The sequence below is a fragment of the Oncorhynchus tshawytscha genome, unplaced genomic scaffold (assembly GCF_018296145.1).
Source record: "Oncorhynchus tshawytscha isolate Ot180627B unplaced genomic scaffold, Otsh_v2.0 Un_contig_3603_pilon_pilon, whole genome shotgun sequence".
NCBI classification, from domain to species: Eukaryota; Metazoa; Chordata; class Actinopteri; order Salmoniformes; family Salmonidae; genus Oncorhynchus; species Oncorhynchus tshawytscha.
The window spans coordinates 19154-43826 of NW_024608710.1; the positions used below are offsets into that span (position 1 = coordinate 19154).

Consider the following 24673-nt stretch of genomic DNA (forward strand, 5'->3'; position numbering starts at 1 on the left):
TTATTTCGAGAAGGTTGAACAAGGTAAAATACATGAATAAACAGTGTTATTTTGAGAAGATTAAACAGGGTTCTTCTTACCAGGAGGAGGGGGAGACACAGAGTCTTTGTAGCCTCCAGTATCCGACACATCACGTGAAACACGGCCCACTCTGCTGAACTCCCCGCTGCTTTCTACAGCAGAGAGGATAGTAAACATCAATGGGACAGGACTTGCATACACACTGTAGACACACACACACACACACACTAACACAAACTAAACACACACACACACACTAACACAAACTAAACACACACACACAAACTAAAACACACACACACACAAACTAAACACACACACAAACTAAACACACTAACATAAACTAAACACACTAACATAAACTAAACACACTAACACAAACACAAACTAAACACACACACACTAAACACACACACTAACACAAACTAAACACACACACACACTAACAAACTAAACACACACTAACTAAAAACACACACTAACACACACTAATAGACTAACACACACACACACACACACACACGCACACACGCACACAGGGAGCAACTTACAAGCACAGCACCAAAGGGCCTAGTTTGTACTTCAGCCACACAGACTCCAGCATGCGTCTGATCAGCTCCAGCTACACACACCAAACACCCATACACCAAAAACCACACACACACACACATCAAACACCCACACATCAAACACACACACACACCCCAAACACACACACACACACACACACACACACACCCCAAACACACACACACCAAACACACCAAACACACACAGAAAAGAGGTCAGGGATGAATGCTCCGAGAATTTAAACATCTGATTTACTCAAATGTTACATGATAAGACCACTATTAAAACGTTTCACATTCAGTTCCTGTTTCCACAGTTTCACACACTGTAACACTTCCTATTTTCTCTTTCTCTACAAATGAATAGTAGTCCGTGCCAACACGTAGCAAGAGAAACAGGTGTTACTATGATTTATTTATACACTGCCACTTTCACAACCCGACACACACACACACACACACCGCTAGCCGACTAACACACACACACACACACCGCTAGCCGACTAACACGCACACACACACACTCACCGCTAGCCAACTAACACACACTGTGACTGACCAAGCATGACCACTCACATCCTCTTCTCCTCTCTCTCTTACTGCAATAACAGGAAGAAACACTACCACATTTACATCCTGACACACACACACACACACTTTATGGAAAGGCTTGTGTCTTCCTGATATGGAGTGCACTATTTCCATGTGAGGTTCAGGGTTTTCTTCAGTCAGTGATATCTATGTATGATGTACTGTACAGAGCCTCTCTGACGTCATAACTGAGCTGTGAACAGTGGGAAGTAGATCTGTCATCCACAGGAGGAAGTACATGTGTTGGAGGATAATGGTTATTGTCATTTCTCAACTACAATCTGTCTGTCTCAGGCCTTTCTTTGTGTAACCGCAAAAACAATGGAAACAGTGTTTGGGTCATGTAGAATAAGAACACACACCAGCTTGGCCACATAGTTCACCACCAGCACGTCGATCTTCTTCTTCCCCAGACGAGGCAGGTGTCTGTTGAGGTGCTCTCTCAGCTTGTCCACCATCTATAGGAAACACAACACTTCACATTGAAGGTGTCTGTCTGTCTGTGTGTGTGGTTCCCTTGATGTTCCCCTGTTCCTCTGTGTCCCCGTTCCTCTGTGTCCCCGTTCCTCTGTGTCCCCGTTCCTCTGTGTCCCCGTTACTCTGTGTCCCTGTCCCTCTGTGTCCCTGTTTCCCTGCTCCTCTAACAGTGTCCTACATTCTTATTATCAGGAAGGAGAGTGGAGCAGGAGCCTACTGGGACTTACATACACACAGCAAGTAGGTACACACACACACACACACACACACACAAACTGCAGGTTCACACAAACACATACACTGCAGGTACATACACACACACTGCAGGTACATACACACACACTGCAGGTACATACACACACACTGCAGGTACATACACACACACTGCAGGTACATACACACACACTGCAGGTACATACACACACACTGCAGGTACATACATACACACTGCAGGTACATACACACACACTGCAGGTACATACATACACACTGCAGGTACATACACACACACTGCAGGTACATACACACACACTGCAGGTACATACACACACACTGCAGGTACATACACACACACTGCAGGTACATACACACACACTGCAGGTACATACACACACACTACAGGTACATACACACACACTGCAGGTACATACACACACACTGCAGGTACACTCCTGGAGCAGGAGAGACCTATCTGACCTGCAGGTGGAATGGCCTGCTGGGAGCAGAGCAGAGCTGAGTCTAAGAATAGTTACCCTGCTGGTTGATGCTGAGAGGACCACAGCTAGACTACCTAGTGTTTACAACTGGGGATAGGTAGAATAGTTACCCTGCTGGTTGATGCTGAGAGGACCACAGCTAGACCACCCTAGTGTTTTACAACTGGGGATAGGTAGAATAGTTACCCTGCTGGTTGATGCTGAGAGGACCACAGCTAGACTACCCTAGTGTTTAACAACTGGGGATAGGTAGAATAGTTACCCTGCTGGTTGATGCTGAGAGGACCACAGCTAGACCACCCTAGTGTTTTACAACTGGGGATAGGTAGAATAGTTACCCTGCTGGCAGTGATGCTGAGAGGACCACAGCTAGACTACCCTAGTGTTTAACAACTGGGGATAGGTAGAATAGTTACCCTGCTGGTTGATGCTGAGAGGACCACAGCTAGACTACCCTAGTGTTTTACAACTGGGGATAGGTAGAATAGTTACCCTGCTGGTTGATGCTGAGAGGACCACAGCTAGACCACCTAGTGTTTTACAACTGGGGATAGGTAGAATAGTTACCCTGCTGGTTGATGCTGAGAGGACCCACAGCTAGACTACCCTAGTGTTTTACAACTGGGGATAGGTAGAATGGTTACCCTGCTGGTTGATGCTGAGAGGACCACAGCTAGACCACCCTAGTGTTTACAACTGGGGATAGGTAGAATAGTTACCCTGCTGGTTGATGCTGAGAGGACCACAGCTAGACCACCTAGTGTTTTACAACTGGGGATAGGTAGAATAGTTACCCTGCTGGTTGATGCTGAGAGGACCACAGCTAGACCACCCTAGTGTTTAACAACTGGGGATAGGTAGAATAGTTACCCTGCTGGTTGATGCTGAGAGGACCACAGCTAGACCACCCTAGTGTTTAACAACTGGGGATAGGTAGAATAGTTACCCTGCTGGTTGATGCTGAGAGGACCACAGCTAGACTACCCTAGTGTTTTACAACTGGGGATAGGTAGAATAGAACCTGCTGAAACGCTAACGTCACTTAAACCTCAGGGACAGCAATTTCAGGATGGAAATAGTTGCTGCTGCAAGGCTAAAAACTCCTGGGAATAGACTGCAATGTCAGGATCAAAAAGGGACAACTATTTTTATCATGCGTGTTGTGTGTTGTCAGCTAACTGCTTGCCCTGATGAACCTTGGTCTTGGTAAGCTGGACAAGCCTGCATTCCAACCCAATACAAAAACAGTGTTGACACTGATCTAAGATCAGTTTAACCTTTCCCCCCTAATGGTTAAGATTAGGCTCTGGGGAAGGTAAACTGATCCTAGATCTGTCTATGCCCGAGGGCACCTTCCACCCAGAGTATCATGGCTGCTGTATCTTGTGACTCACCAGGCCTATGAGCGCCCTCTGCTGGCTATCCTCTTCCTGGAACAACAGAACCACTTTCTGATCTGCAGAGGAACACCATAACACCGTGGATTTAGACTTTTCATTACATCTCAAAGAGTTGGACATAAGGCAAAACAAACAGTCATGAGTTAGGACGAGGAAGAGGATTGCCTAATGACTTAAGAGAGATGAGTAAGTAGGGTTGCACATTTTGGGGAATATTTAGAGGTGGAAACTTTCCGTGGGAATTAATATTAATACCATTTAAATGTAGATGTTTTTGTATTGGATATATTTACCATATCATATGGAGACAGAAACATAAACCTTTTACCTCATCATACGTAGACATAAATCAAATGATTCAATCCTTCCAATAGAAATACAAACAAATATTTTGTACGAATTGAACTTTAATTAAATGAGTTGACTCTTCACATGGGATGATTTCACTGAACAACAAAAGAAAGGGAATATTGAATGATCCCCAATGATCCATCACATCTCCCAAAAATGTTTTCAACATACATCTGTAAAATTATAGTCTAGAAACTAAAGCTTTGGTTGTCTTCCTCTCAGGCTTCCATGTCTTCTCCCTGGACCTCCTCAATGTCCACCTCTTAAACATCAGACTCTGAGGCCTCATCTTCACTGTCACTTTCCAACCTTGTAGAGGATGGCTCGTTGTCAGGCTCAAAAAGCCTCATATTTGCCCGGATGGCCACCAATTTTTTGGGGGGTGGGATTTGGAGGATGATGGAGGCAACAGGGAAAAGAGCCTCAGATCCACAAAGTCCTTTCCACCAGGTGGCTGATGAGATATGTTGTCACGACTACCATACTGCATCTCCATCCCAAGGCCCTTGCTTGGAAGTGTATTCCGCCAGACTGCCAAGAACCTTGCCCTCATCCAGGCCAAGGTGGCGAGACACGGTATTGATGACACCATAGGCCTTGTTGATCTCTGCACCCAACAGGATGATCTTACCAGCATACTTGGGGTCCAACATGTACGCTGCAGCGTGTTTGGGCTTCAGGCAGAAGTCTTCACGCTTTTTGGTGTATTTCAGAACTGCAGTTTCCTCTGCTTGGAGCAACAGTGAAGTGGGCAGGGCAGTATGGATTTATTCTCTTACCTCTGCAAGCAGAGTCTGAACATCAGACAGGATGGCATTGTCTCCCTCAATGGCTACTGCTATAGGTTTCAGGCTGCTTACCACTCTCTCCCAAAATACCTTATCCAGGAGGATCCTCTTGATGGGACTGTCCATATCGGCAGACTGTGATATGGCCATTCCTTGGAGAGACTCCTTCCCCTCCAGGAGACTGCCAAACATGATGACAACACCACCCCAAAGGGTGTTGCTGGGCAGCTTCAATGTGGTTCTCTTATTCTTCTCACATACCTTCTGTGGTCCAAGATCATTGATGACTGCCTTCAGCTCATCTGCAATGTCGAGTCTGGTGTGTCTGTTGTCCCTTGTGTCTGTGCTCTTGTAGAATACTGGTTGAGGGGTGGAGATGATGTAGTTAATTATTCCTTGGCCACGAACACTACAGAGGGACATCTCCATGGTATTTTCATTAGAGGGGGACATCTCCATGGTCTTTTCACTACAGAAGGACATCTCCATGGTCTTCATTACAGAAGGACATCTCCATGGTCTTCATTACAGAAGGACATCTCCATGGTCTTTTCACTACAGAAGGACATCTCCATGGGGGACATCTCCATGGTCTTTTCACTGGTCTTCATTACAGAAGGACATCTCCATGGTTTCAGAAGGACATCTCTCCATAGAGGGGACATCTCCATGGTCTTTTCACTACAGAAGGACATCTCCATGGTCTTTTCACTACAGAAGGACATCTCCATGGTCTTTTCACTACAGAAGGACATCTCCATGGTCTTTTCACTACAGAAGGACATCTCCATGGTCTTTTCACTACAGAAGGACATCTCCATGGTCTTTTCATTACAGAAGGACATCTCCATGGTCTTTTCACTACAGAAGGACATCTCCATGGTCTTTTCATTACAGAAGGACATCTCCATGGTCTTTTCATTACAGAAGGACATCTCCATGGTCTTCATTACAGAAGGACATATCCATGGTATTTTCATTACAGAGGGACATCTCCATGGTATTTTCATTAGAGGGGGACATCTCCATGGTCTTTTCATTACAGAAGGACATCTCCATGGTCTTTTCATTACAGAAGGACATCTCCATGGTCTTCATTACAGAAGGACATCTCCATGGTCTTCATTACAGAGGGACATCTCCATGGTCTTTTCATTAGAAGGGGACATCTCCATGGTCTTTTCACTACAGAAGGACATATCCATGGTATTTTCATTACAGAGGGACATCTCCATGGTATTTTCATTAGAGGGGGACATCTCCATGGTCTTTTCATTACAGAAGGACATCTCCATGGTCTTCATTACAGAAGGACATCTCCATGGTCTTCATTACAGAAGGACATCTCCATGGTCTTTTCATTACAGAAGGACATCTCCATGGTCTTTTCATTACAGAGGGACATCTCCATGGTCTTTTCATTACAGAAGGACATCTCCATGGTCTTTTCATTACAGAAGGACATCTCCATGGATAAACTGAAACAATACAGTCAGAGAAGATGACAAGGACAATGAAGGGGGGAGAGGAAAAAGTCAACTTGCAGAGGGTAGTTTCTGTGAGTCGGGATATTGGTGTGGAGAATGATGAATGGTGGTCAGTATGGGAGAGAGTATGTACGGGTGAGAGACAGACAGAGAGAGAGAGAGTAAGAGCGAGAGAGCAGTGTGTGTGACAGAGAGTGAGGTTGTGTATTGTCTGTGCGTGGCCCATGTGAGGTTGAGGTAGAGCGATGTCCAATCTCGTGGTTGAGCAACATTTGGACTGGGGTCAGGAAGCAGTGAAGGAGAGGAGAAAGAAGACAGGGAGAAAGAAGGAAAGCAAGCGAGAGAGACGCCCTTCTCCTCCCATTCTTACATAACCATGTGGCATTCTTCCCCTCTTTTCTCTCTCTCTCCCTGAATGATAAATCATCAACAACTGTGGGCTCCGAGAGCGATGTTCTCCAGTGGACTCAAGTATGTGACCCTGAAACTCAAGTTGGGGGATTTCTTTAACTGAAGCAGAAAACATTTCCTATCTGTAGTCAAGGGTAAATGAGCTCACGTTAACTGGCCTGCCAGCATCTTAATATACCAGTGTTATTCTAGGAATAATAATCACAATAACAGCTTCATAGCCAAAGGACCAACATCAAGGTCTAGAGAGACAAGGTTTCTCACAATCCTAGAGACAAGGTTTCTTACAATCCTAGAGAGACAAGGTTTCTTACAATCCTAGAGAGACAAGGTTTCTTACAATCCTAGAGAGACAAGGTTTCTTACAATCCTAGAGAGACAAGGTTTCTTACAATCCTAGAGAGACAAGGTTTCTTACAATCCTAGAGAGACAAGGTTTCTTACAATCCTAGAGACAAGGTTTCTTACAATCCTAGAGAGACAAGGTTTCTTACAATCCTAGAGACAAGGTTTCTTACAATCCTAGAGACAAGGTTTCTTACAATCCTAGAGACAAGGTTTCTTACAATCCTAGAGACAAGGTTTCTTACATTCATAGAGAGACAAGGTTTCTTACAATCCTTCTATTAATGATAGTGGCTTTTAGAATGTGGCATCTTACCAAGATTCCAGCTGTCCACCATCAACAGAACTCTGAAAATAACAGAGGAAATATCAGATGATGTGACTTACTTGACTTTTAAGTGGAAACTGTATCTGTGTGTATACAGTATCTCTACGTGTCTATGTGTATACAGTATCTCTACGTGTCTGTGTGTTTGAGTGTTATCTACCAGTGTCATTGATCCCTGTGTTAATATCTACCAGTGTCATTGATCCCTGTGTTAATATCTATCAGTGTCATTGATCCCTGTGTTAATATCTATCAGTGTCATTGATCCCTGTGTTAATATCTATCAGTGTCATTGATCCCTGTGTTATTATCTACCAGTGTCATCGATCCCTGTGTTAATATCTATCAGTGTCATTGATCCCTGTGTTAATATCTATCAGTGTCATTGATCCCTGTGTTAATATCTATCAGTGTCATTGATCCCTGTGTTAATATCTATCAGTGTCATTGATCCCTGTGTTAATATCTATCAGTGTCATTGATCTATCCTGTGTTAATATCTATCAGTGTCATTGATCCCTGTGTTAATATCTATCAGTGTCATTGATCCCTGTGTTAATATCTATCAGTGTCATTGATCCCTGTGTTAATATCTATCAGTGTCATTGATCCCTGTGTTAATATCTATCAGTGTCATTGATCCCTGTGTTAATATCTATCAGTGTCATTGATCCCTGTGTTAATATCTATCAATGTCATTGATCCCTGAGTTTGTTAATCTCTCTGTGTCATTTCAATAGTGAAGTTCCCCCTGTACCCCACCATACACACTTCCTCCAACACACACAACATTCTGCAACACACAAGAGACCCTTCAGCTCTTCGGTTCTCCACCTACTGTTTAGTGTTCTCCTCAATGTGACGTAGATAGTTAGAAGCCTTCTTGTTCTTTGACTTCTGTAACAGACAGAGGGAGGAACATGTTCTCTAACTCCCTGGAACAGACAGAGGGAGGAACATGTTCTCTAATACTTCTGTCAACAGACAGAGGGAGGAACATGTTCTCTGACTCCTGGAACAGACAGAGGGAGGAACATGTTCTCTGACTTCTGGAACAGACAGAGGGAGGAACATGTTCTCTAACTTCTGTAACAGACAGAGGGAGGAACATGTTCTCTAACTTCTGTAACAGACAGAGGAGGAACATGTTCTCTAACTTCTGTAACAGACAGAGGGAGGAACATGTTCTCTAACTCCTGGAACAGACAGAGGGAGGAACATGTTCTCTGACTTCTGGAACAGACAGAGGGAGGAACTGTAACAGACAGACAGGGAGGAACATGTTCTCTAACTCCTGTAACAGACAGAGGGAGGAACATGTTCTCTAACTTCTGTAACAGACAGAGGGAGGAACATGTTCTCTAACTCCTGGAACAGACAGAGGGAGGAACATGTTCTCTAACTTCTGTAACAGACAGAGGGAGGAACATGTTCTCTAACTCCTGGAACAGACAGAGGGAGGAACATGTTCTCTAATTCTGTAACAGACAGAGGGAGGAACATGTTCTAACTCCTGAACAGACAGAGGGAGGAACATGTTCTCTAACTCCTGGAACAGACAGAGGGAGGAACATGTTCTCTAACTCCTGGAACAGACAGAGGGAGGAACATGTTCTCTAACTTGAACAGACTGGAACAGAACAGAGGGAGGAACATGTTCTCTAACTCAGAGTGGAGGAAGTATAAAGACCTGGAACAGACAGAGGGAGGAACATGTTCTCTAACTCCTGGAACAGACAGAGGGAGGAACATGTTCTAACTCCCTAACTAACTCTGGAACTTGGGACAGAGGAGGAACATGTTCTCTAACTCCTGGAACAGACAGAGGGAGGAACATGTTCTCTAACTCCTGGAACAGACAGAGGAGGAACATGTTCTCAACTGTCTGGAACAGAGCTGAGTGAAGAACGATGTTCATGGTTCTAACTAAGCTAGCTGCAGTTCCCCTTATGAAGGTATACTGTACTACATTTTACATGTCCATGTTGGTCATTTAGCACATACAAGAGCAATTAGGGTTCATTGCCTTGCTCAGGGAACATAGGATCAGACAGATTCGTCTCAGGGATTCGAGCCAGCGACCTTTCGGTTACTGACCCATGGTTCTTAAACGCTAGGCTACCTGTTAAAGTGGTTCATAAGAGACCAATATGTCCTACCAGTGTAAAGCTTGGGAAATGATGAATGGTTCCATACTGTCCTACTGCTAGCTGCAGTGTAAGGCTTGGGATCAGAGAGAGAGACCATGGTTCCATACTGTCCTACTGCTAGCTGCAGTGTAAAGCTTGGGATCAGAGAGAGAGACCATGGTTCCATACTGTCCTACTGCTAGCTGCAGTGTAAAGCTTGGGATCAGAGAGAGAGAGAGACCATGGTTCCATACTGTCCTACCTGCTAGCTGCAGTGTAAAGCTTGGGATCAGAGAGAGAGACCATGGTTCCATACTGTCCTACTGCAGTGTAAAGCTGCAGTGTAAAGCTTGGGATCAGAGAGAGAGACCATGGTTCCATACTGTCCTACTGCTAGCTGCAGTGTAAAGCTTGGGATCAGAGAGAGAGAGACCATGGTTCCATACTGTCCTACTGCAGTGTAAAGACCATGGTTCCATACTGGATCAGCTTGGGATCAGAGAGAGAGACCATGGTTCCATACTGTCCTCCTAGCTGCAGTGTAAAGCTTGGGATCAGAGAGAGAGACCATGGTTCCATACTGTCCTACTGCTAGCTGCAGTGTAACTGCTAGCTGCAGGATCAGAGAGAGAGACCATGGTTCCATACTGTCCTACTGCAGTGTAAAGCTTGGGATCAGAGACCATGGTTCCATACTGTCCTACTGCAGTGTAAAGCTTGGGATCAGAGAGAGAGACCATGGTTCCATACTGTCCTACTGCTAGCTGCAGTGTAAAGCTTAGGATCAGAGAGAGAGACCATGGTTCCATACTGTCCTACTGCTAGCTGCAGTGTAAGGCTTGGGATCAGAGAGAGAGACCATGGTTCCATACTGTCCTACTGCAGTGTAAAGCTTAGGATCAGAGAGAGAGACCATGGTTCCATACTGTCCTACTGCAGTGTAAAGCATGGGATCAGAGAGAGAAACCATGGTTCCATACTGTCCTACTGCTAACTGCAGTGTAAAGCTTGGGATCAGAGAGAGAGACCATGGTTCCATACTGTCCTACTGCTAACTGCAGTATAAGGCTTGGGATCAGAGAGAGACCATGGTTCCATACTGTCCTACTGCAGTGTAAAGCTTGGGATCAGAGAGAGACCATGGTTCCATACTGTCCTACTGCTAACTGCATACTGTATAAAGCTTGGGATCAGAGAGAGACCATGGTTCCATACTGTCCTACTGCAGTGTAAGGCTTGGGATCAGAGAGAGAGACCATGGTTCCATACTGTCCTACTGCAGTGTAAGGCTTGGGATCAGAGAGAGACCATGGTTCCATACTGTCCTACTGCAGTGTAAAGCTTGGGATCAGAGAGAGAGACCATGGTTCCATACTGTCCTACTGCTAACTGCAGTAGTAAAGCTTGGGATCAGAGTCCTAGACTGAGACTTGGGATCAGAGAGAGAGACCATGGTTCCATACTGTCCTACTGCAGTGTAAAGCTTGGGATCAGAGAGAGAGACCATGGTTCCTGTGGTGCACTGAGCTCCCAGAGATAATCTATATTCCAGTCTCTCTGTGTGAACTTACCAGGGTAGCTAGCAGCGTGGTCCACTCTGGCAGACTGTGAGAGGTTCTGGATCTGCAGTTTGATCCTCTAATATGTGTGAACTCACCAATGCTGCTACATATTTCCAGGTCTGAACAGAACTCACCAGGGTAGTGAGCAGCTTGGTCCAGTCTGGCAGGTTCTGAGATGCTCTGTATCGTGGGTTTGGAACCGCCTCAAAGTACTTCATCTTTTCTGTGCTCCACTGCAGCTCTTCCCAATAACCCTGGAGACTCCTGGCCTGCAGCGAAACATTACCAAACATCTAGTAAACACCAGCTGTTTACTACTTTTACAGTTTGTGCAAAATAAGTCCATTTGTTATGGTCATCTTGAGACCTCCTTGGAAACTAAATGATTTATGGCACGGGGGTTCATACTACATAACATTAAATGAAATGCACTTGATTGTAACAAATGGTTCATGTTTTGCCTTTAATTAAAGACGGCCTCCATCTACAGAATAATCACTGGGTATTTCAGTGTAAATAGCCCAGTTTCTATAATATTATCACGTCCTTACTGTCAACACAACTCTTCTTCATTTGATTCATTAGATATGCATTCTTTATCTGTTACTGAGCACTGGATCTGCTTCCCACTCCTGTCTGCCCCCTAGTGTCTAACCTGGAAATAAATCAATAAATATTACACAGGTGACTGATCAGGTAGTTGACTAGCTGGAGTGGGTGAAAGATATTACCTTTCCTTTGAACTCTGGTTCAGCATGGAGCTCTGTGGTGCAGGTGACACCGGGGACCTGGTCTAGAGCCTCCGGTACCTTCTTCTTCTCAAACACAGAGGAGTAGGGTAGGACTTCATCCAGACTGAGACACTTCTTATAGATGATCCTGTACAGTGACGCTGTCGTTGAAGGGAGACGATGATTCTTCCATAAAACACCACAAAAATGGATTTTAAAACGATGATAAGTCTTGTTCCACTTACCCAGAATAAATTCCTGAATTTGATCGAAGGTGTCGAACGGCATGACATTGTCACAGATCCAATCTATGATCTGCAGAGAAAACACATGAAGTAACAGCAGTGCTATGCTATGTAACAACATTTCCACAGAGTGGATGAAACCACAGCAGCCTCGTCCTCCTGGACCTCTAAGACGGGTTGCCTCTCTGTGTTAGTGAGTTGTCATGGCCACAGAGACACCATTTAGAACAAGTACTGCAGATGGAGATTTCAAGTGCAGCACTTTCTCTATTATAAACAACCTGACTCATGGTCAGAACCCAGTCCTGAACTTCTCCCTCCAAAACATCTCTCTTTCACTCTTCAAAAGGGGGAAACACTCTAGACCCAAACTGCTACAGACCCATATCTATCCTACCCTGCCTTTCTAAGGTCTTGAAAGCCAAGTTAACAAACAGATCACTGACCATTTAGAATCCCACCGTACATTCTCAGCTATGCAATCTGGTTCCCAAGCTGGTCGTGGGTGCACCTCAGCCACGCTCAAGGTCCTAAATGATATCATAACCACCATCGATAAGAGGCAGTACTGTGCAGCCGTATTCATCGACCTGGCCAAGGCTTTTGACTCTGTCAATCACCCCATTCTTATCGGCAGAGTCAGCAGCCTTGGTTTCTCAAATGATTGCCTCGCCTGGTTCACCAACTACTTCTCTGATAGAGTTCAGTGTGTCAAATCGGAGGGACTGTTGTCCGGACCTCTGGCAGTCCCTATGGGGGTGCCACAGGGTTAAATTCTCAGGCCGACTCTCTTCTCTGTATACATAAATGATGTCGCTCTTGCTGCTGGTGATTCTCTGATCCACCTCTACGCAGACGACACCATTCTGTCTTTGCTAGGTATGGCACCACCTTATCTCAGCTCACTGGTCACCATAGCAGCACCCACCCGTAGCACGCGCTGCAGCAGGTATAATTCACTGGTCACCCTCAAAGCCAATTCCTCCTTTGGCCGCCTCTCCTTACAGTTCTCTGCTGCCAATGACTGGAACGAACTGCAAAAATCACTGAAGCTGAAGACTCATATCTCCCTCACTAACTTTACGCTCCAGCTGTCAGAGCAGCTCACAGATCACTGCACCTGTACATAGTGCACCTGTACATAACCCATCTGTAAATAGCCCATCGAACTACCTCATCCCCATACTGTTATTTATTTATTTTGCTCCTTTGCACCCCAGTATCTCTACTTGCATTCATCTTCTGCACATCTATCACTCCAGTGTTTAATTGCTATATTGTAATTACTTCGCCACCATGGCCTATTTACTGCCTTATCTCCCTTATCTTACCTCATTTACACACACTGTATATAGACTTTTCTATTGTATTATTGACTGTATGTTTGTTTATTCCATGTGTAACTCTGTGTTGTTGTTTGTGTCGGACTGCTTTGCTTTATCTTGGCCAAGTCGCAGTTGTAAATGAGAACTTGTTCTCAACTAGCCTACCTGGTTAAATAAAGGTTAAATATATATATTTTAAACACACTCTGTGTCTCTCTTGCCCTCTCTCTCTCTGAGCAAAGTGTTCTCGTGGGTTTTGCTTGCATCTCCTACCTTCAGTTCTAGTGCAGCGTTGGGTCCCATGTAGAGCAGCAGACAGTGCAGGGCAGCCAGGCGTTGAGCGTCAGGTCTCCTGTGGCTACAGCACAGAGCATAAGACATCATGACTACGACATAAACAGAGGAGTGTACCATCACTATAATACTCAATGCTGCAGTACCTTCTACATGCAGTAAGCATGAAATACACACTCAAGACCATTTTCCATTCAACAATGGATTGAGCTATATTGTATTCTATGTTATTCTATTCTATTACATTCTATTATATTCTACTCCATTCTACTCCATTCTATTCTATTTTATTCTATTCTATTCCATTCTATTCTATTCTACCTGCAGTGCAGTAGGTCCATTAGGAAGGAGGGGTTGAGGTCTACAGTGTACATCCTGCCTGTGTTCAGGTCCAGCAGAGAGGACTCGGGTAGAGACAACACCACACCGTCTGATCCCAACACACCCAGCTCTGCATCAACACCTGTAACACAGTTACACTGGGGCCATCATCAACACAGTTATACCGGGGCCATCATCAACACAGTTATCAACACGGGGCCATCATCAACACAGTTATACTGGGGCCATCATCAACACAGTTATACTGGGGCCATCATCAACACAGTTATACTGGGGCCATCATCAACACAGTTACACTGGGGCCATCATCAACACAGTTACACTGGGGCCATCATCAACACACTGGGGTCAACACAGTTACACTGGGGCCATCATCAACACAGTTACACTGGGGCCATCATCAACACAGTTACACTGGGGCCATCATCAACACAGTTACACTGGGGCCATCATCATCAACACAGTTACTGGGGCCATCTGAGTTACACTGGGGCCATCATCAACACAGTTACACTGGGGCCACACAGAAGGCCATCATCAACACAGTTACACTGGAGGCCATCATCAACACAGTTACACTGGGGCCATCATCAACACAGTTACACTGGGGCCATCATCAACACAGTTACACTGGGGCCATCATCAACACAGTTACACTGGGGCCATCATCAACACAGTTACACTGGGGCCATCATCAACACAGTTACACTGGGGCCATCATCAACACAGCCATCATCAACACACAGGCCATCATCAACACCTAACACAGTTACACTGGAGGCCATCATCAACACCTGCCATACACAGTTGGGGCCATCTCAACACAGGGGCCATCATCAACACAGTTACACTGGGGCCATCATCAACACAGTTACACTGCCATCATCAACACAGGCCATCATCAACACCTGCCATCATCAACACAGTTATACTGGGCCATCATCACAGTTACACTGGGGCATCATCATCAACACAGTTACACTGGGGCCATCATCAACACCTGGGGCCAACACAGTTACACTGGGGCCATCATCAACACAGTTACACTGGGGCCATCATCAACACAGTTACACTGGGGCCATCATCAACACAGTTACACTGGGGCCATCATCAACACAGTTACACTGGGGCCATCATCAACACAGTTACACTGGGGCCATCATCAACACAGTTACACTGGGGCCATCATCACAGTTACACTGGGGCCATCATCAACACAGTTACACTGGGGCCATCATCAACACAGTTACATGGGGCCATCATCAACACAGTTACACTGGGGCCATCATCAACACAGTTACACTGGGGCCATCATCAACACAGTTACACTGGGGCCATCATCAACACAGTTACACTGGGGCCATCATCAACACAGTTACACTGGGGCCATCATCAACACAGTTACACTGGGGCCATCATCAACACAGTTACACTGGGGCCATCATACACTGGGGCCATCATCAACACAGTTACACTGGGGCCATCATCAACACCTGTAACAGTTATACTGGGGCCATCATCAACACAGTTACACTGGGGCCATCATCAACACAGTTACACTGAGGCCATCATCAAACACAGTTACACTGTTATAGGCCATCATCAACACCTGTAACACAGTTATACTGGGGCCATCATCAACACAGTTATACTGAGGCCATCATAAACACAGTTATACTGAGGCCATCATCACAACACCTGCAACACAGTTATACTGTTACACTGGGCCATCATCAACACAAACCTGCAACACAGTTATACTGGGGCCATCATCAACACCTGTAACACAGTTATACTGAGGCCATCATCAACACATGAGGCCATCATCAACACAGTTATACTGAGGCATCATCATCAACACAGTTATACTGGAGGCCATCATTATACTAAACACAGTTAGGCCATCATCAACACAGTTATACTGAGGCCATCATCAACACAGTTATACTGAGGCCATCATCAACACCAGTTATACTGAGGCCATCATCAACACCTGTTATACTGAGGCCAGTTTAACAAACACACACTTGGGCTGCATCTGAAATGACTCCCTATTCCTCATATAGTCCACTGTCGGTAACCAGGGTCGTGTTCATAGACACATAATGGAGTGAAACACAGAGGTGTCTCAACCGTTAAAAAAAAAAAACTCTATTTCCTTTTCCATTGCAAAACAATTGGCTACAGTTTGTCCTGATGAACATGCCCCAGGTCTAGCCTTACCTGAGAGGAAGAGGCTGTGGCAGAGCAGCTCCTGTTGCCTGGTGTTGATGCAGTGCAGGAAGTGACCAGACAGGTAGACTACCACGTAGTAACCTGGGCAGAGAACAGCAGGCTAGTCTACATTTATTCATCAGCTATCTTGGACTGACCTCAAATGTTTTTGGTTTGTTTATTTGTTTATTCTCTTATGTAAATGTCTACTGTACAATAATAATAAACATCCTATCACAAATAACTCCTAAAACCACTTCCTCAGTCCCAAGTAGAAGTAGCACTATCAGGGGCTGTGATAGAATGGATGGGCTGTGTGGGAGTGTTCCAGTAGGTTCTGAAGGGGTTGTGATAGAATGGATGGGCTGTGTGGGAGTGTTCCAGTAGGTTCTAAAGGGGTTGTGATAGGATGGATGGGCTGTATGGGAGTGTTCCAGTGGGTACTGAAGGGGCTGTGATAGGATGGATGGGCTGTCTGGGAGTGTTCCAGCAGGTTCTGAAGGGGCTGTGATAGGATGGACAGGACGTCTGTGAGACAGATGTGTTGACTGACCTATAGGGATGAAGAGAGGGAGGAGATCTGTACTACATGGACTAGGGGTGCCATCCAGAGCCACTGAGAACGTTTTACTGCAGCCTGTAGAGGGCAGAGAGGCTCTGGTAGATTACAATGTACAACTTGAAACTTAATTAGTCATTTGTGAATAATGTATGGAACTAATGCAACATGGTAAGACGTATAATACTGAACCTCTGTGCACCAGGACTATGGTGTATGTGATCTCCTGGTTGACACAAGCAGGCTGGCTGTAACACACACACATACTCCCTGCAATCAACAGTAAGGAGCAGGTATTAAAACAACCAATTACACTCTAACAACAGATTAATACAAAGAAGAAGAAGTAGAAGCTAAACCAGAAGAAGAAGTAGAAGCAGAGCCAGAAGAAGAAATAGAACCAGAAGAAGAAGAAGAACCAGAAGAAGCAGAAGAAGCAGAACCAGAAGAAGAAGAAGAAGAAGAACCAGAAGAAGAAGAACCAGAAGAAGAACCAGAAGAAGAAGAACCAGAAGAAGAACCAGAAGAAGAAGAACCAGAAGAAGAAGAACCAGAAGAAGAAGAACCAGAAGAAGAAGAACCAGAAGAAGAAGAAGCAGAAGAAGAAGAAGAACCAGAAAATAGAAGCAGAAGAACCAGACCCAGAAGAAGAAGAACCAGAAGAACCAGAAGAACCAGAAGAAGTAGAACCAGAAGAAGAAGAAAGAAGAAGAACCAGAAGAAGCAGAAGAAGCAGAAGAAGAAGAACCAGAAGAAGCAGAAGAAGCAGAACCAGAAGAACCAGAAGAAGAACCAGAAGAAAAAGCAGAAGAAGCAGAACCAGAAGAAGCAGAACCAGAAGAAGAAGAACCAGAAGAAGAACCAGAAGAAGAAGAAGAACCAGAAGAAGAAGAAGAAGAACCAGAAGAAGAAGCAGAACCAGAAGAAGAAGAAGAAGCAGAACCAGAAGAACAAGCAGAACCAGAAGAAGAAGAACAAGCAGAACCAGAAGAAGAAGAACAAGCAGAACCAGAAGAAGGAAGAACAAGCAGAACCAGAAGAAGAACAAGCAGAACCAGAAGAAGAAGAACCAGAAGAAGAACCAGAAGAAAAAGCAGAACCAGAAGAACCAGAAGAAGAACCAGAAGAAAAAGCAGAACCAGAAGAAGAACCAGAAGAACCAGAAGAAGAAGAACAAGCAGAACCAGAAGAAGAAGAACAAGCAGAACCAGAAGAACCAGAAGAAGAAGAAGCAGAAGAAGAAGCAGAAGAAGCAGAAGGATAGAATTTTAACAATGTGGTATTGATTGGAGTCTTATTAAAAGCAACAGTGTTTCATTGGTTGAATCTTGAATGTCATTTGGAATAAGTAGCACAGTGAAGTGATTATGATCCTGGCCCTGGGCCGTCGTCAACCATCTTTAGATTTGATAGGCCTTTCAAAGAAACACAAATTATTTTTACGATTGGGAAGCCTGCAGCATTTCCAATTGTGCAGCTTGACTAATGCAATCTTGAGAATTGAGAAGTTGTATTAAATCTGGGCTCTGTGAAGGGAGTGTGATTGTGCTGGTGGTGGACTGAACTGTCCATTGATCAAGGAGTGACACAGTTCATCTAGATCACAGTAGCTACAGCACTTACCCTCTGTTTCCATTCACGTCCCATGTCAAACAAAAAGTAATGACAAACTCAATGAAAGAGGAATGTTCTCCGAGCATAGAACATTATCAACACAGTACAGTACGGAGGTGAATCAGTTTATGTTCAACCAAAACCTGCCTGTGTTATTGGTGATCACCACCATCCTCATCTCCTCCCGTTCATGCTGAGTCTCTTGGTGATGGTCAAAGCCCAGGTTAACAAACCTAGGGGTCAAACACACAAGGTGTTATCCATACAGCATGACCAGAAATGGCTGAACATTGATGAACTGTTTTCAGGATATACACAGTTCAGCTGAAAAGTTATTTAATTTAATTTCACTTTTTATTCTTACCTCATACAGCTGAAAGGGTTAGAGGGCACCTCCAGGACAAGCTCAAACTGTCGGGAAGAGGGGGAAGCATTAAGTAGCCTGACCTGAAATCACTACCCATAAAGTGTTCATGATTAAATGATTTCTGCTGCTAAGTCTCACCAAGGTCTCACAGTTGCGGTCATGGCAGAATTGCACACATTTCAGCACAGCTTTTTCCTGACAGAGAAAGAAGGGAGGTCATTAATTTCATTATCAGGAGGAATTTCTGCATTCTTCTTCACAATTCAAAAGAAACAGAACATGTTAGTTTAAGGTGTTGTTGCCCAGGTCAGAGCCTAGTGTGTTACCTACAGTACCAGTCAAAAGTTTGGGCACACCTACTCATTCAAGGGTCTTTCTTCATTTTTACTATGTTCTACATTGTAGAATAATAGTGAAGACATCAAAACTATGAAATAACACATATGAAATCATGTAGTAACCAAATAAGTGTTAAACATATCCAAATATATTTTATATTTGAGATTCTTTAAAGTAGCCACCCTACTATGGTTTGTGCTTAATGGGGACTATCATTTGTTTTCAACAGGACAATGACCCAACACACCACCAGGCTGTGTAAGTGCTATTTGACCAAGGAGAGTGATGAAGTGCTGCATCAGATGACCTGGCCTCCACAATCACCCGACCTCTACCCAATTGAGATGGTTTGGGATGAGTACGACCGCAGAGTGAAGGAAAAGCAGCCAACAAGTGCTCAACATATGTTGGAACTCCTTCAAGACTGTTGTAAAAGCATTCCAGGTGAAGCTGGTTGAGAGAATGCCAGTAGTGCAAAGCTGTCATCAAGGCAAAGGCTGGCTACTTTGAAGAATCTCAAATATAAAATATATTTAGATATTTTTAAGACCTTTTTGGTTACTACATGATTCCTTATATGTTATTTGATAGTGTTGATGTCTTCACTATTATTCTACAATGTAGAACATAGTAAAAATAAAGAAAAACCCTTGAATGAGTAGGTGTGTCCAAACTTTTGACTGGTACTGTATATATGGTATGTTACCCTGTGTGTGAGGTAGAAGAGTCTCTGTGTCTGGCTGTCCCACTGGACCCAACTGAACTCCTCTGCCACCCTGTCTCTGGCCAGGCACTCTGGGTTCAACATCACCTGTTAGAACACCAGTCAACAGGAAGTGATGTCACTACGGAACAGTTGCATTCCATCCAGCTCTCTATAGTCTGTGACAGTGTTTCTTACCACTCTGTAACCCTCTTGTCTGACCAGCATTACATGGAGCTGCTCCACATCTGAAAGGTTAAAGGTCAAAGTTCAAAGCCTAAACCCTGAAGCCCCAGTGGCCATACCCTCCCAAAAACAGAGAACAGTGTCATCTAATGTCTTTGTACTATCATAGTTAAAAGCTGTGACCCTCAGAGATTCGACCCCACTTCACTTCCCAGATACTCACAGCCATCTTCTGCTACCAGCAGCAGGTGACTCTCCAGCACTGAGTCCCTCTCTGTGTCTGGATGGAGGAACTGTATGAAACCAAAGATGACTGGTTAACATTCTTTGTAGTAGAACCAGGTTATAGCACATTGTTACATCAATGTAATAACAACCGAGGGGAAGCTTACTGTAATAGGTGTAACTGATAAGAGTACAGTAGAGTCCAAGTACAAAACAATATAGCTCTATACCTGAACTCTGACCCGGCAGTCGACAGCCTTCAGGACCTTAGTGTTGTTAATGGGATGGATCTCAATGAGGAGGGTCAGACATTTTGAAACTAGGAGTAGACAATTGAAAGGTGTTATATATGGTAATGATTAACTTCACTGACCTGAAACAGCAGAAAACTGCTTCACCGCCTGTGCTGCCCTTGTGATCACTGCTGCTCATTCCAACACACACAGGTGACCGATATAGTGCGGCCTACAGCCAATAGTTGTGTACAGTTTGAACCTGTCGTGTAGAGTACACTTGAAACACTTAAAAACCTGTGGTGCATGTGTGGATAGATACTTCATAACATCCTGAATGTTACCCATCTGACTATTAGAGTTGTAGTGAATACAGCCACAGGTCTGTCTCCCTAAAGGCTCAGAGAGAACCAGAGGGAAACAGAGAGCTAGTTATCAAGCAGGATATAGCTTACCACTTCCCTCTTCATAACATACTGTAGATTAACATGGTTTTCTGTCTAGTAGCATTTCTCTAATCTTCAGCTTCTGTGTTTGTTTGTTTGTATCAGAGTTGGGAGGTGTGTGTGTGTCAGTGTGTGTGTGTGTGGGGGGGGTCGAGTCAAGGGGAGACAGGTACCTGGTCTGAGGCGCTCCTCTGTTCTTGTCCTCTGTGCCAAACTGACCGCTAAAAATTAGATTAAAAGACAAGTATGTGAGGTGATGTGGGTTCAGTGACGTGACTTCAATACAATGGCTCTTGGCTGTCGGCTCAGTCACAAGACATTGTTCCTCTCTCGTGATGATAAGGTTCTCCCACGGGGTGATCACAATCTTGGACTGGAAATGTCAGTAGGCTGTATGTAGGAAAACCTGTATCTAGTCTAACACTGACACACTAGGGGAGGAGACACTGGCTCAACACTTTAGTGAGGATCCTTGTTTCACTGACTGTGTGTCTTTGTACTACGCATGTGTGTCACATAGAATTAGAATACCATGGATTCTAGAGTTTTATCTGTTCTACACCATAGAATTACAATACCACGGATTCTAGAGTTTTATCTGTTCTTTTACAATACCATGGATTCTAGAGTTTTATCTGTTCTACACCACAGAATTACAATACCATGGATTCTAGAGTTTTATCTGTTCTACACCATAGAATTACAATATTCTAGAGTTTTATACCATGGATTCTAGAGTTTTATCTGTTCTACACCACAGAGTTACAATACCATGGATTCTAGAGTTTTATCTGTTCTACACCATAGAATTACAATACCACATGGATTCTAGAGTTTTATCTGTTCTACACCATAGAATTACAATACCATGGATTCTAGAGTTTTATCTGTTCTACACCATAGAATTACAATACCATGGATTCTAGAGTTTTATCTGTTCTACACCATAGAATTACAATACCATGGATTCTAGAGTTTTATCTACACCATAGAATTACAATCATGGATCATCTATGTTCTACACCATAGAATTACAATACCATGGATTCTAGAGTTTTATCTGTTCTACACCATAGAATTACATGGATTCTAGAGTTTTATCTGTTCTACACCATAGAATTACAATACCATGGATTCTAGAGTTTTATCTGTTCTACACCATAGAATTACAATACCATGGATTCTAGAGTTTTATCTGACACCATAGAATTACAATACCATGGATTCTAGAGTTTTACACCATAGAATTACAATACCATGGATTCTAGAGTTTTATCTGTTCTACACCATAGAATTACAATACCATGGATTCTAGAGTTTTATCTGAGAATTACAATACCATGGATTCTAGAGTTTTATCTGGAATTACAATACCATGGAGAATTACAATACCATGGATTCTAGAGTTTTATCTGTTCTACACCATAGGGGATTCTAGAGTTTTATCTGTTCTACACCATAGAATTACAATACCATGGATTCTAGAGTTATATCTGTTCTACACCATAGAATTACAATACCATGGATTCTAGAGTTTCATCTGTTCTACACCATAGAATTCAATAGAACAATTAAAGTATCTCTATGTTCTACACATTCTATTTCTAAGTCCATGAACAGGTCCTTACCCAGCAGAGTCTCCTCCTTATTCAGAGAACAGCTGCTGACACACACCTGCTTGTCAAATGTGTAGAGGAGCTGTGAAGAGAGGGGAGAGGTGGAGGGGTAGGGGACAGGGGTTAGGGGGGGTTAGGGGAGAGGTGAGAGGGGTAAGAGGACAGGGGTTAGGGGACAGGGGACAGGGGTTAGGGGTAAGGGGACAGGGGTTAGGGGTAAGGGGACAGGGGTTAGGGGACAGGGGACAGGGGTTAGGGGTAAGGGGACAGGGCCCATGATGAACACTACAAACAGCTGGTGGTGATCAGGCAGTGTACTAGGAGTAACCTCACATTCCATTAAGACTATGGACTGGCATATACACACATACTCACCCACTCACTCACTCACTCTTATTGTCACACACTCACGGTCAAACACACACAGTCAAACACACACAGTCACACACACACAGTCACACACACCACACAGAGGAAGCTCTACCTTATTCTGTCTGGTATTGGGGTCATATTTCCCGATCCTGGTGGTCCCTGTTACCCCCTGAGAGATGAGAGGAGGGAGGAGGAAAGCCATTACGGCTCATAATGACTGTGTGTGTGTGTGTGTGTGTGTGTGTGTGTGTGTGTGTGTGTGTGTGTGTGTGTGTGTGTGTAATGACCTATACTTATGCCCATGACATCTCAGCTGTCTATGTGGGGCTTAACACTCCCTCACAGTCTGAGGATACTTTATGAACAACTCTATGTTATAAAGAAACAGAACCTCTTAACCAGTAGCTCTTAACCAGTAGCTCTTAACCAGTATCTTATTCATCTGCAGTGGTCTGTCATGAGTCTTTGGGCTTCTATTTGGAGCCTCCGTCCCAGATCCCCATGGGCCCTGGTCAAAAGTAGTGCACTATAGGGTATAGGGTGCCATTGGGATGCTACACTATAAGGAATAGGATGCCATTGGGATGCTGCACTATAGGGTATAGGGTGCCATTGGGATGCACCCTAGACAGAGAGAATGTCCCCACCACTTCCCGAAGAGCACATTGTTGGTTATGTGTGGAACGTCACGTTTGACATACCCATTATAATGCTATGTGAATGCCCCTTGCCCAGTGTCCACTTACTTTCCAGGAGTAGAGGACTCCTCCATCCCGTTCAATGTTGAGGATCCGAGTGTCAACGATCCCTGAGTATTCTGTAGTGGAAAAAATACATTTTGCCATTACATGTGTAACTACTATCATGGTATTTGTCACGCATTGTCACCTTGTGCGTAAAGGCACAAAGTATACGTTTTGGATATCGGCCGAGCGATACAACCAGATAGCTCTTACCTTTGATTATTCCTACAGTCGCCTCTTTCTTAAATATACTTGACACCACATCCTGCTGCAAATCGAAAGTTGCGCTTAGTTGCAACATGTGTGCGGTTGACCTCCTCCACAATTTACTGATTTCCACGTCTATTATGCATCAAACACTTATGAAGAAATGCCTTCAATTAGAGCCTCCGCGATTTCACACTATCCGGAAGACGCCATCCCTATAGCCTGAAGTTACAACTTGACATACAATGCAGCATCACGTGATCGTTGTAAATAACGTTTTGATGCTAGTCCAGTAGCCGTTTAAGCAGTGTTTTACGCACCGAAAACAAAGCAGAAGGTGTGATTTGAAAGGGAATCACTTCCCTTGAGATCTGCAGCCATACAGTAATTTACTCAACTTCACACCGAACCATATTCACAGCTCGCTGTGCCCTCTTCATAGAGCCCTCCCTCTCGGGTCAGACAGCGGAGACGCCCGCTCTGATAGGCCGGACAAGCGATCACTCCGGTGGCTCAGAATATCTCACCGCCTTTGCTGCCTGCCTGGGCTGGGTGTCACCTGATTATGGACAACATAAAAAAATTAAGGAATGGAGGTGCTGTGCGACCACCAGAGGGTAAAACATACACAAACACAGAAGGCTATTTATTTAACATTCACAGCCTACTTTATCTTCGTTTTGCTATGTTGGTGTCTTTGTGTCCCTCATGCATTGTATCCTATTATTGAAAAGGCT

General features: G+C 44.2%; 1 protein-coding gene across 4 annotated transcripts; it reads right to left on the reverse strand.

The window, feature by feature from the left end:
* Positions 1-90: 90 nt before the first annotated feature.
* Positions 91-24405, reverse strand: LOC112228460 (gamma-secretase-activating protein-like). 4 transcript variants are annotated; one of them, XM_042313544.1, is made up of 27 exons: positions 23943-24404; positions 23733-23803; positions 23099-23155; positions 22627-22696; positions 21172-21219; positions 20550-20638; positions 20318-20387; positions 20107-20156; positions 19912-20016; positions 19005-19061; positions 18864-18910; positions 18647-18732; positions 18509-18511; positions 17078-17155; positions 16880-16963; positions 16336-16428; positions 14092-14233; positions 13750-13834; positions 12152-12221; positions 11907-12067; positions 11310-11444; positions 8323-8381; positions 7473-7504; positions 3769-3830; positions 1544-1639; positions 573-643; positions 91-173 (listed from the first exon to the last, which is right to left on the reverse strand). In XM_042313544.1, the coding sequence occupies exons 1-27, from the start codon at positions 24028-24030 to the stop codon at positions 131-133; spliced, it is 2052 nt and encodes a 683-aa protein (XP_042169478.1). In that variant the 5' UTR covers positions 24031-24404; the 3' UTR covers positions 91-130. The 4 variants fall into 4 exon arrangements, 3 of the variants coding, with proteins under 3 accessions (XP_042169478.1, XP_042169479.1, XP_042169480.1); XM_042313545.1 differs by lacking the exon at positions 18509-18511 and having other exon boundaries at positions 23943-24403; XM_042313546.1 differs by lacking the exons at positions 3769-3830; positions 7473-7504; positions 8323-8381 and having other exon boundaries at positions 23943-24405.
* Between the last annotated feature and the right edge of the window lie 268 nt (positions 24406-24673).